This window comes from Chenopodium album, chromosome 23 (genome assembly GCF_948465745.1).
Source record: "Chenopodium album chromosome 23, dcCheAlbu1.1, whole genome shotgun sequence".
Lineage (NCBI taxonomy): Eukaryota > Viridiplantae > Streptophyta > Magnoliopsida > Caryophyllales > Amaranthaceae > Chenopodium > Chenopodium album.
In genome coordinates this window covers 33,902,413-33,915,729 of record NC_137856.1, presented here as the reverse complement: position 1 = coordinate 33,915,729, position 13,317 = coordinate 33,902,413, and the positions used below count along the sequence as shown (strand labels likewise).

Genomic DNA, 13,317 nt, shown 5'->3' with positions numbered 1-13,317 from the left:
GTGTAAAAAGTCAAATTGAACAAACCAAATCAAACATAAGGATTGGATTTTTTAATTTATATATCATTGGTATTTAAATCAATATAAGTTTGTACTTGTATTGATAATTAATTAGGTCAATAGGTGAATGGAAATGAAAGGGAAAAGGGACTCGCCCACCAAAAGCTGGCTAACACATTTGACTGTTTGTTTACTTTTCTTTATTATCTTGCTTTTTTCACTTCCATTATTAATATGTGTAGAATAGGCTTTTTGTGTTTTTTGGAAGGTAGGGAAAAGTTCTTTGTGAGAATTAGTGCACAAGTAATATGGTAGGAGTACTTTGCATTTTAGTATGTTAAAGTGTTAATAGTGGATTAAGATGAGCTAACTTTATTTAAGCTCTTTTTAATTTAGGTTTATGATTGATTGTGGTCTACTTTGAGCTAAAATATCTCTAAAGATATTGTCGCGTTGATATGTAGAGTATGACTCGGTTGATAATATATAATTTATGTCTACATTCAAAAACCAATTTTGTCCATCTTTGGAAATTTAATTTGACTTATAGAGCAATGTTTACATAGATGGAAAAAAACTGATATATTTCATGATTGGATATGACCCAGTTTTCACTTACACGAGCAATACTTATTTTCATAAAAGTGTCATTACTTAAGAAAGATTTGTGTTTAAATTTGATTGTCTTTGAGCTAGTTCATTCAATAGTATACCAAAATAGCAAATAGAGACCAAGTTCAACGTAGATCGTGTTTGGATGCAAGATGACCATACCAGCATTCAAGGGGATAGAATGATAAAAGAAAAAAATCAATGATCTACTACCATATTTCCATTGTGTTTCTGTAACTTACAAAAATTCTAGGGATTAATTCCCTTTTCTGTTGCTGTTAAAAAAAACGTAGATCATGTTTATTTGGTTGACATTAAAAAAAAAATACATAGTACGTAATACATAAATAAATAAAAATTAATTTATAATTGAAAGCAATAGGATAAAGTTGTTTGGTTGGTAAACTTATAAAAGTTGTTAAGCCTTGACTCTTTAAGCCATATTTAGTTTATTTAAAATGTACTCCCAATCACACAATAATCCCCTATGTTTGAATTGTACCATTATTGTGTTAACCAAATTCTGGCTTAGCAGCAAAGAAAAGAATTAAAGGAGAAAAGAAAATAAAAGGTGCGCAAAAGGTGGAAGAACCTTTAACCAAAGTATATATCCACCCATATATTTCCTTATGCAATTTTCCACGTTGATGTTGTTGCACACATGTATTAGCATTATTCAATTGTTTAGTGCATTATCAAGATTATGAGAATGACTAACTATAAAGTAACTTGTGGTTCCAATTATTGTACGTGTGTGTTTGATGATAAGTTTTTTTAAATTTTAAAATAAGTAAAATACTGATATGTACATTCTTTGTTGTATTATTTGACGTTAAAGCTAGTTGCATTTAGTTTGAGATTCATAGTTTATTCAAATACTTCCTTTGTTTTACATTTATGTCATAGGGGCTTGCCCCTCTCCTTCACAAAAAGCAAAAAAAAAATTAAAAAATAAAAATAAAAATAAAAATAAAACAGCTATGTCATTTTTTATAATCGTGGAATACTTTCCGATCAAATACATAATTTACACTCTAATCTCTAACTATACAAAACGAGCTCGAAAAAAACAGACATATAACTTTTTGAGTTTACATTATTTGTAATTTATATTTTGATCATCTTTAAATATCATTATTACTTCATCCGTCTTAATTTGCTTATCACATTACTCCTATATGTATTTACCCAAAATTTCATGCATATGAAGCCATAAAGATAAAGGAATGGGGTAGGGAGTGTGAGTCCCATGATGTTTAGAGTTACTACCTGTTGCTCAAGGTGAATTAAAAAGATGGTGAATTAAAAAGATAAAGAGGGATGAGGATAATTTGGCTGAATTAGAAAGTTGTGTTGCATAAGGAAATACTTGTGGGTGCATTTGTGGTTCAAAGGTTGCCTTAGTTATAAAAACTAGCCACTAAAGTGACTAAACACAAAGTCACAAACCTAATACGAAGTATAAGGTATTGGTTAAGTAAAATATCACTTCATTGTTAGACAAGAATATAGGAAAGCGAAGGCAGTTGATTTTATAGTATAATTATAAAACACTACACGGGACATGTATTCACAATTATTCTACACGTGATATTGTGACAAGGTGACTAGGTGAGTGAAGGCCTTGCAACACTTACTCATGCACTATTGCTTCCAACCTTTGAGGTTTCTAAACGAGTGGTTTGTAGAATAATACTCCGTAGGAAGTAGCAAGTCAACCTACGGTGGCAAGGGTGATGGCTGATTGGCTGCTAAAATAATGTCACTAATACTAATGGTCTAACGGAAATACATTTGATAGTGGCAATTTATCTAGGCATCTTATTGAAGAGGCTTATAGTGGGGTTTCACAATTGTTGTGCACAAGGACAATAATTGTTGGATAAGCTAAAGTTTTCAGAGAACAATGGTGCTACTAGCAAATTTGATGGAAAGTGTGGCTCCAATCAATGATTATTGACATCGTTTTTATTTTGAGTGAATTTCTTATATGCTCTTGATTTGAACATTAATGTATTATATTTGTTTTACAATTACCCGCTCCATTCTATTGTACATTATACTATCTGACAGTTATGTGTCATGCAGAATCGCAATTTAAGGACCTACTTGGAGCAATTGAAGTGACAAAGTATATTAATTCAAGCTTATGAAACATATATTAAGGCAAATCAAACTGTCGTGGTTGGACAAGTCAACAAGTGTAGTGCCATTGTCAAATTGGACATCCTTCGCTAAAAGTTATTAATATTCGAGAAAAAAAATCAAGTTTATAACCCTGATAAACCATAAACATGGGAACGTCTTGAAGTATACGAGGAAGCCTCGGTTTCTCAATATGAAGGAGGTGTTAATCAAATGGCAAAAATTGTATAGTAGGAAAACTATTAATATTTTATGTTTTTTTTGTGTTTGTTGACTCAATGACATTTAACGCTCCTCTTGCCGTCAATTTCTTCGTTTTCTTTGTCCTTGTTCCTTCTTCCTCCCGCTTCATATCTCAATAACAATGACTATTACGACCTAGTGCCACATCAAACACCATCAACATCAAAACAAACCTCGTTGCATCACCACCATTCCGACGACGAAACAATGAAAACCCTAAAAAAAAAAATACGAATTAAGAGCAGGGTTAACCTAAAGGAGAGGAGAGGATTTTATCATTCCTTTGTGAGTTTTTCATCCTCCATTGATTTTTTATCTCAATTGTTGCAGAATTGAGGATACCACAACTTCTATAGTTGAGAAGGGAGAGTGTTCACCGCAAAATTAACGCCGTTTGGAGTCACAAGAGTAGCTGAGATATTTATCATTTGAACTGACAAAAATATCCCTAATTTATTGAGAGGAAAACCCATTATACCCTCTTAAGATGTATTTTCCCGAAGTATATTCCAAGGGTATTTATCAATTTATATAACCGCAAGAAAGGAGGAGAAAAACGATTCTAGGATCTCTTAAAATCGGGAGGGAAACTCGAACCACTTAAGCTATCCATGCCGTGCCAGGGTAATTGAGAAAATTTGCTCGTGACTCGATAACCTAAATGTACCAGCCGGCCGTTATGTGAAAGGATTCCAACCCCAATAAACGTCGTTTATAACCATGCTAAACGTCACTTTGAGAGCTCAATTCTAACACAATTCCAGAATTTCTTCGACAAATTTTCTTCCACTAGAGTTAATTCAAGGGAATTCGTAAGTTTCATACGAAAAAAAAAATCTAGCAAGCAACACCATCATCACCGGAGCAGCTGAACCCTCAGAAAATCGCAGATTCTGAGGTAATAATTTTTACTTTTTATCTTTAATCCTTGACAATTAATTTATAATCGAGTGTTAATCGTCAATTTTAATTCAATTTAGGGTTCTTCTATGGTTGATTGATTGTTGAAATATTGGGTTTGTAAATTGTAATGGAGCGAGAGCCCTTTAGTGTTGACGCAATGGCAATATGGAAGAATATGCAAAAACATGAGCAAGAACTTTGGCATAAGAGAAAGTTAGTAATTTCTCTCCTACTTCCTTTTACTATGCTATTTGTGGGAATGATTATGAATTTGTTTGTAAATAATTGCGTTATACTTTTGAATTTGCATGATTGCAATTTATAGTTGGTGCCCATTGAGTAGGGATGAAGTTGTATGTTTTCCGTCGTTTTCTTTTAATCGCATTGTAAGGGGATGCGCCCGTTTAGAGAGAGGAGAAGGGTAGTGAGAGATGGAGAGAGGGACCGATGTGATGAGGAGAGACTACGACTTTCCTAAAACAGAATATGTTACAATTAGAAGAGCTACTAATTGTTATATGGGATGTTGTTGTTTGGACCTACATTATGTCCTTTCGTTACAAATATGATGGTGGAGGGGTATGCAGTATGCACTCAGCTCATTGTGCATACGTCGAAGACTAACTCCAATGAACATAAAAGCTATAAGATGATCTTAGGTTCATTAGAGTTGATGTTTATTGGTGTTCATGTTTATTGGAGTTAGTCTTTATGTTCTTTGAAATTAGACTTGATGTTCAACGTATGCACATTGAGCACTATGCACATGCCTCCACCATCCAATTGCTCCCAAGTACTCTCTCAAAGTCAGGTAATTACATGCTTCTAAAGATTGCATGAGTTGAAGGGAAATTTTTTGATGATTAGTGTTAGAGAAGATAGAGAGAGAAACTGATTTCAAGATTGTTGTATGTTGCTATAGAGCACTCACTCACTTTGGTTCTAGAAAGCAGTATTATTTTAATTCTGAATACATTACGGGGAATTAAGAGTTAGATATCCTGACAATAGGTTTATAGAGAAATTTTTATTGTTGCCCTGGGATAGGAAATAAGGCTTACCATCCAAACTTAGATAGAGGGATAATTAAAAAATGCTACTATTGGTATTAGTTAGTTTTCCTGATTTGTTATGCAATGCAATGATCTTTGACCTACTTATGGCTTGTGCAGGTTCTTAATGGGCTTGTCAGATATGGACTATAATGACCAGAATGGGAGTTCACATGCTGGAAAACAGTGAGTATGACTATATTGTTTGAACCCTGGAGCTATTTTACTATGATTTTGCCACAATGTACATTTTTTACTTATTATCTTGAAGTGTTATACGGAGTATATCAACACAAGCTTTCTAACTGCCCAAGTACCCAAACGGCCAGACCCAAAAAGTCTATTTATACCTTGACAACTGTAAAATGTCTGAGGAGTTTGATTTTGCCCAGCTGTGATTTAGATGTCTTTGGCTTATTTCTCTCTTCTTCATTTTTTTTCCATATGCAGGTTGGTATTGCCAGAGTCATTGTTGAGGAAAGACGATGTAAGTCTTTTGGCTTCCTTTTGCTTAAATTGTTTAAGTGACAACTGACAAGTCAGATGGTTGTGTATGCTAGACATCTAGACAAGCTTTGTCCATTGCCAGGTTATATATAAAATTATATTTTATAATAATAATAATAATAGTTGTTATTATTATTTTTCTATTATGTGGAAATATTGTGGTAGAGTCGATTTCATTATTAAAGTTTGCTAGCTCTTCAAACTTTATGAAATTGACCTTTGAGTCTTTGACTACAATATGCAGACATGTAGTGTACTCCAAATTATTTTAGTATTAAACCATTTGGGTTTTATTTGGTTGTTGCTGCTGTTGTGGATAGATATATGCTTTGTATGTAGCGATAAGCCAATTACAGGCCCAGCCTTTAAAACTTAATGAACACATTATGAATTTTATAATGACTGATATATGGTTGATTATTCCACTATGAGGCACACATGGGTGTTTGGTTTGATTAATTATGGTAGCATTTCATTTAAATGGGTTTCATTGTTTAACAATTGCAGGTCTTCTATGAAGATGTCAAAATTTTTGTTGAGAGGGGCTGTCTTCAAACATCTGATACTGAAGAGTGGCAGAGTATAATTGATGAGGAGGAATTCTGTGAGGCACCCAACATGTCAAGACTTATTTTGACCATGCTTGATGACTTGTCAAACAATGGGCTGTGCCGTCTAGCCAAGATAGTGACAAGAGGTTCAGCTGTTTTTAATAAAACTCGTCCGCAAATGGAAAGAGTTATTAAATACAGCTTACAAGAATTACATAGCAATCGGTTAGATAGCTGTAATCAAGTCCAAATGCAGAATCAGCTATCTCAGTTGCTGAAGAATCCAAAGAATTTTCGCCGGAATCGTAGGAGACACATAAAATTGACTAGGAAGTCTCTTATTAGTACTTTTGAGAAGGTTCGGCTTCAAAATATTCCTGTACGGATCCTGTCTGCAATGTATAGGAGGTTGAAAGGGACACAAGGGGTCATGCCGCAATTGCGCCCTCGTTGGTCTGGATGGAACAGAAAAAGTTTGATCGAGCAAATGGAGAAATTGTGGCGTAGGATGATTGATCAACTTGATGAGACAGATAAGCTACAGGACCCTTTAGTCAAAGCAATGGCAGTTCCTGGTTTATATTCAAGAATTGCATCAGACTATCAAGATTTTTCCATGGTCAAATTTATACATGTGCCGCCAGAAATGGAAGCATTACAGAATGAGATAGTAAATGCTATTTGTTCTCTTGATAAGAGATACAAGAAAGAAGAATTGAAGAAATTGCAGCTTCTATTGGACCCTGAATCTAATGTGGACGTTAATGGCCTAAGAAAAGCAATTAGGAACATGTTGATTGACTGTCTCTTTGAATGCAGTGATATGGAAGCAGTTCCAAACTCTTTATTAGATGCTCTGTCTCTTATTAATAAGAAGTCATGTAAATCATGTAGGTTTTCTTCAAAGGTGGTTATTGAGGATGAGGTGGAATGTATATTGAATGTGGGTGCTCATATAAAGCAGCTTTTGTGGAATTGTGCTCCTGTTGATAGACTTGACCAAGATTTTGCGGATGCATACATGGAGGAACTTGAAGAAAGTGACGATGGAGATATTTTTGATGATGATGACCAGCAGCTGCATCCAAATTCCTTGGATGAAATTCAGATTAGGTTTAATGACTTCAGTGAAGAGGTTGCTAGTACCGGAGATGCATATCATTGCACTTTTAGTTCAGCAACATCTACATACAAAGATAATTCTGCTTCCAGATCATGTTTTAAGGCTGAAAGCTTTACTGTTAAAGATGAATGCTGGGATCAGACAGAGATTAATGAAGGTGAAATGCACTCTAATGCTGGTGGTGATGTTGTATCCCCTCTTGTTTCACCTACCTTACATGGGAAAAGTAATATTACTGGGAAAAAGGACCCTCCACATTATGCTTCAGTGGATTCTGTAAATCTTGCTGGTAAATGCTCAAAGAAAAATCCAGTGCCTGAAGACCAGATAAACTGTTATGTAGCCATTCAAGAAGTTTGTGACCAGGCAAGTTTAGTCGCATACCAGCTTATTGGACGTATATTGGCAGACTTTGGACAGATGGAGGCATTGGGTTTAAATTGGGAGGATGAAACATATCTTAGAGGCGAGTATACAATGTCAGAACAAAGTCAAGGTATTTCTTTTACAATATATACAAGCCTACAACTAGAAAACTATGAACATATATGCTGTGCTTTCCTGCTACTGCAGTCCTTTTTTGTTCATGTCTCCATATATATGAGGTTTTTTCTCCAACTCCCCACCAGCTTTTCTGCTTCTTCTCCTTTCAGCAATGCCTTTTCCTTCCTTTTATCATATTGTTGACATTGGAGCAAGACAACACTTTTGATTGTGGAGTGCAAAAGGAATATTGTTGTCCCACAGACTTAATTTGCTTAAGCATTGATAAATTATGGTGCTGATTGCAGAGTTTAGGGATTGCTTTGTTTTTGTGCATGTGTAAAGCAAAGTCTGTTGAATAATATATAACCTTGATTACATATTCTTCGTCCAGTTAGAATTAGTATTGATGGCTAAAGTTTAACATAGGAAATGGACTCCTGTCACATAGTTCACGGTGAATATTTGAGTGTTAGGGGCTGTCCAGTCTCAATAGCATCTCTACACTTATTTCTGCTGAGAGTGGTGTAGCTAGAAGCTCAGAACCTAATGAATCTGCTTTTGTACTTGCTCTTTGTGATTGATCAAAATGGAAGTTACGATTGATTATTTGTAAAGGCAGAGTCTTGTATGGCGATTGTTTTTTTATTGACATCTAGTTGATTTCACTGGGCTTATTCTAATAATACAAGTTGGTATCAATTTCTGATGTTATAAAACTTTTGCTGTCATTGTATTTCCATGTGATTGTGAGCGTAGTAAATGAAATTGTCTACCATCCTCCTTTTTTATGTTTTAGAGCTTTGCAAGTAAAATAATGTATACAAATTTCTTTCTTGTTAATGTTTAAATGTTCAAATTACATTCACTCGGTTTTTTTTTAGTTGACTTGTGCTCTTGTTTTCTAAAACCAGCTGTTGGCTCAAATGACCGTGATGGGAGTAGTTCAATCATTGTTCAAGCAGTTCGTGAAGTCATGTCTTCATTTCCAAATAGGTACAGTTCACTTCTAGGGCTTTTACAATGGGTTCTTATATTTCATTCCACAAGAATTTTAGTCATGCATACTGTGTAGTATTCTGTAATTTCTGGATATATGTTCACAATTTTTCTAAAAAAAGAAACAGATGGGATGATGGCAAACAGGCAACTATAAAGGGTACAAAGTATTTTAATGAATTCTTGGTGAACTTTTATTTGATGGAGATGGGATGATGATACTAGTTTATTCCAGAGTCCAGACAAAGAGGGCATCTATTTTTACTTTCTGATTCTACGCATCTGCCTATTTTTTGTCTGAATTACCAATGGTGCCTACATAATTTTTGTAGTTGTGTCTGTAGTAGAGTATATATTTTTGCAAGATTATTGCCTTTTTTTTTGAGGTTTTTTTAAAGTGGTTTTTGCCAAATTTCTTAAACATGGCCTATAAAACCTAGAAAAACAAGACTTAAACACAAGACTTATTTTTACCTTCCAAAAAAGCCCAATTTATGAAGACTATTATGATGAGTGAGTGGTGCTTCTGTGTTAGCAAGGTTCACTTAGGTCTCAGTTATAGTAATTTATCTTTTTTGTGTGTGTTTGTCATGGCACAGGCACATTTTTTTATATAATTATGGTTACATTCTGTTGAATGCCTGACGATTTTTATTCTTTCAATGGCAGCCAACTGGAGACGGTGAAGAAGTTCATGAGCTCATAGTGGAGGAGCTATGAGTAACACTGTACCTGGAAACTAGGATTGCTCAGCTCAGAAGTCTCTTTACTCTTATTCCATGCCTTTAGAGTTGAAGTTCCCCTTAAGTTTCTCTTGGTTCTCTCCATTCCTTGAGAGTGAGACTGGGTTGGTCTTGTTCTCTTCACTTCATTTTTGTTGAAGAAAGTATTTTCTCTGATTAAAATTGATTTTTTTTTTTATTGAAACTACACGATTTTGAAAAATTTACTAATGTTTTTAGATATACAAAGTTACTGATTAGATTTGAAATGCTAATTTAAAATTGTTTTTTGTATGAATCAAAACTGATTTCAATTGATAATTTTTTACTGATTTGAAGAGAACAAAGCCTAATTGGGATGGAGTCATTATCTAGAGTTGTTTTGAAATCATAATGAGTTTTAGATTATGAATAGTCGAGGCAATGTGATTATTTATTTAGTATAGGAGTATATAGGTAAAAGGGGTTAAATTAGCCCTTATACAGAGTTACTTTTTTGTGGAAGAAACAGTTACTAATCCAAGTGTTATTCAACAATGTAGAGCTTCAATGTTTGATATTAAAACAGTATTGCACTGAACATCTATATATGCATTTTGCAGGGATAAATTTCTGACAGAATTGTAGCAATTGCCATTTTATTGAAATTATATTTGATTTGTAATTTATATTTGTATAATTTTATTCCTCTTTTTACACTCGTAATAGATTTAAAGGCAATCATTTCCCTCCCAACCTTCTTAGCCCTTTCTTTAACCTAAATTAGTAATCACAATTTCCTTTTAAACAAAAGTACTCACAATTATTTTCATAACACTGTTACTTTACGTTTTGCGTTGACAAAGAAACAGCTAGCATCAATCTCAAAATTGCATACGATCATAATTGTTACATTACACTTTGCATTGACCAAGATATGAATACAATTTTATAACAATTAGAGATCACATAAGTTGAGAGTGAGGGGTAGCTTGGCTGGAGCTTTCCTTCCGCTTTCAAGGGATATATTACAAGTTTACAACATAATAAGTATAACATTGATTGATTTAATATCTACAATCATAAATCTTAAATACGTACATACATGAAGTAATATTTACCATTAATGTTAACCATTGGCCCTCCTTGAAAGCTCCACTAAACTTAAGGTCAAAGTATATGTTTTTTATGGGATCTTAAGATCAAATAACAAGTTTCTTTGGACTAGGCCAAAACGAGATTTATTAGGCATGACATGAATATAACTTGATATCAAAGATATAAAAGGATGTGTTAGCTTGCTTCTCAGCTCGCTTATTTGACTAATCAAACAAAAAAAAATGAAAATTACTTCGTACTATCACGCCTAAGCTCCAGCTCCATTTATGTAAGATCGGTACAAGCCTAACATGACACCACTATTTCTTTTTTTTGAGGGTTGACACCACTATTTCTTAACCCATTTGAATCACAATTCACTAAAAAATACGAAGGACGCTGACACAGCGAATGGGCCTATATGAACGGCCCATGCCCACCTTCATTATTTTATACCGAATGTATACTTGGAGCCTTGGAGGACCTCCACAAAAGAGCCGCCATTTTTCTCTTCCACATCTCTTGATCTCTTCCTCAACATTCAACAATCACAAACTGCTCACCCAGTCACAGCCACAATCTCAGAAGCCCCAACATTCCACAATTCAATTTCTGCTAGCTCTTCAGGTATTTCACTGCCCATTAGTAATTTTATGTTTCTGGCATAAACTTAACTATTCTATCTGTTAGTAGTAGTATATCCGCCTCGCCTCGTTGACATCCCGAAACAGTTATCGAGATGAAACCCACCAAATATGTAAAAACCCCATTGACAATCGAGTTATCCGATGATTTAATCCATGAAATCTTACTCCGACTGCCCTTAAAATCATTAGGAAGATTCAAATCAGTTAGCAAATCATGGTTTTCCCTAATTTCAAACCCTGAATTTGCCAAATTACATCTCCAATTTTCAAATCTTACCCCTACTAATAATCCACCATTAATCCTTACTTTACAAGAAAACAATGTAATATCCTTGTTTAAGTATAAAAGTTGTACTGATATTACAGTGGACCGACAATTTGTTGATGTTTTTGATGAGGGTCGATGTTTTATTGTTGGATCATGTGATGGAATTTTGTGTCTTTACATTAAAAGTAAGATTAAGTTTGGTGAAGATTTGTTGCATCTTTGGAACCCTGTTACTAATGAAGACAAACAAATTTCATTGTTTGGGGTTAAGGGTTTAACTTACCTTCATGTTGGATCTGCTTGGTTCGGTTATGTACCGTCTTTAAAAGACTATAAGATCATATTAGTGAATACAAGTATTAGGGATAAGCCGGGTTTTGTGAAGAGGATGTATATGTACTCGTTACGTGATCCTAAATGGAGAGAATTGGATGTTACTGATGCAGGATCGTCGTTTGCATCAGTTTCTAACTCGGTTTTCTTGAATGAAGCTTTGCATTGTCTTGGTCAGAAATGTATACATAAATTCGATTTGGTTACGGAAACCTTTGAAAAGGTGCCCTTGTTGATCAAGCCTGATCTTCCGAAACCCCATCAGATTAAGCTTGGTGTCATTGGAGAAAAAAATTGTTTATGTGCTATGTTGGTACATCATTCTGAGCAAGAGGAGTGGATGTTCGAGTTGTGGATGTTGGAGGAATATAACAAATGGGATTCTTGGAAAAAGTTGTATAGAATTGACTTGAAGAAGGATATTGCCAGGAACTACATCGGATTTTTAGGCTTCACCTACAATGGCAATTTTTGCATTCGAGAAAAAAATGGACTGAAACTCATTGATCCAAGTTGCGATCCACCTTCATGTATCATGGTTTGCCGTGGATCAGTATTTGCAGCTATTGATTATGTGGAGAGTCTTGTATCTCCGTTTTCTCTTGATTAAGTTGATCTGAAGTTCAAAATATTCAATCCATTTTAGGAGATAACTTGTATTTGTAGGTATGGTCTGTAAGACCAAATCATTTGGAGCAGAACAGGATCTGTAGGAAAAGATTCGTCCGGTGAAGCATCTGAATCCACTGGGGCAGTCTCAATTAATTTACTTCGAGTATATACCCCGTCAATCAAACAAAGCAGACGATGATTGGGACTTACTAGAGGAGGTGTCATAAAGAAAGTAATGTATGAAGGAAATACACCTTCTCTGATTAGATTGTTACATTGTTACAGGAGTCCGTTTCATACAAAATTAACTATGACAGGACAGGGAGAAATCTCTGAAATTTTTTCTTATGTACCTCAAATTTGTGTCAATCGTCAATTACTGGTTTAGTGCATTGTAGATTACTTGTACACTATCGTCAATTTCTTTAGCTGATAACCTCTACGGAGGTTAAACCTTAAACTGTTCAGTATGGTTTCTTATATTTACCAAAGTGCTGCATAATTTTCTATTTAATTAGTGGTAGTCTGCAAATTCAGCTGCTTACGGTAATACTATTTCTTACCTATTCCAAGTTTACAGTTGAGAAGCACAACGCAGACGCAAGCATAAACAACTTGCCACTAAAGATTAGACGTGATTCAGGGATATCAGTTTTGAATCAGTTTCCTGTTTTACAGGAATATTATTCATTTGATAATAACAATATTCATCAAACACGAGTCACCATGCCTGAACCTCGTATGCCTTTGGATGTGTTGCCTTTGGAAATCTCTGAGCAGTCACAATGCCTGAATCTCGTATCAGGTGATCAAGCTCAGAGAAGTACAAATGTGAAAAGGCTCATCTAATTCTTCAAACAAGAAAGAGGAGCGAGGTTGTTGATGCAAATTATTAGATTCCTAAGTAAATACTCCTACTTAATTCAAACATCCTTATGAAAGCCAAGTGAGATTCTTCTCTTTGGCCTTGGGAAGCAATACCTCAATGAAAAAGAGCAACATGCCAATGTCATACTGCTGCTCATCTATGAATTTCTGCA

The 13,317-nt window shown here is 34.6% G+C and overlaps 2 protein-coding genes across 2 annotated transcripts; both read left to right on the top strand.

Annotated features, from left to right (window-relative positions):
• Positions 1-3,714: 3,714 nt before the first annotated feature.
• Positions 3,715-9,934, top strand: LOC145608946 (uncharacterized). The gene is made up of 7 exons (XM_081664524.1): positions 3,715-3,898; positions 3,981-4,116; positions 5,076-5,141; positions 5,406-5,442; positions 5,970-7,632; positions 8,534-8,615; positions 9,288-9,934. Exons 2-7 carry the CDS (start codon positions 4,031-4,033, stop codon positions 9,322-9,324), a joined length of 1,971 nt encoding a protein of 656 aa, XP_081520650.1. The 5' UTR covers positions 3,715-3,898; positions 3,981-4,030; the 3' UTR covers positions 9,325-9,934.
• A 1,222-nt stretch (positions 9,935-11,156) lies between these two features.
• On the top strand, positions 11,157-13,126 carry LOC145607433 (F-box/kelch-repeat protein At3g23880-like). The gene is made up of 2 exons (XM_081663084.1): positions 11,157-12,251; positions 12,815-13,126. Exons 1-2 carry the CDS (start codon positions 11,157-11,159, stop codon positions 13,124-13,126), a joined length of 1,407 nt encoding a protein of 468 aa, XP_081519210.1.
• The last annotated feature ends 191 nt before the right edge of the window (positions 13,127-13,317 follow it).

Coding starts and splice junctions, on each gene's coding strand:
- LOC145608946 (XM_081664524.1), top strand. CDS start 4,031: ATGGAGCGAGAGCCCTTTAGTGTTGACGCAATGGCAATATGGAAGAAT. Junction 4,117..5,075: donor GAACTTTGGCATAAGAGAAA/GTTAGTAATTTC, acceptor TGGCTTGTGCAG/GTTCTTAATGGGCTTGTCAG. Junction 7,633..8,533: donor AATGTCAGAACAAAGTCAAG/GTATTTCTTTTA, acceptor TTCTAAAACCAG/CTGTTGGCTCAAATGACCGT.
- LOC145607433 (XM_081663084.1), top strand. CDS start 11,157: ATGAAACCCACCAAATATGTAAAAACCCCATTGACAATCGAGTTATCC. Junction 12,252..12,814: donor TTGATTATGTGGAGAGTCTT/GTATCTCCGTTT, acceptor CTGCAAATTCAG/CTGCTTACGGTAATACTATT.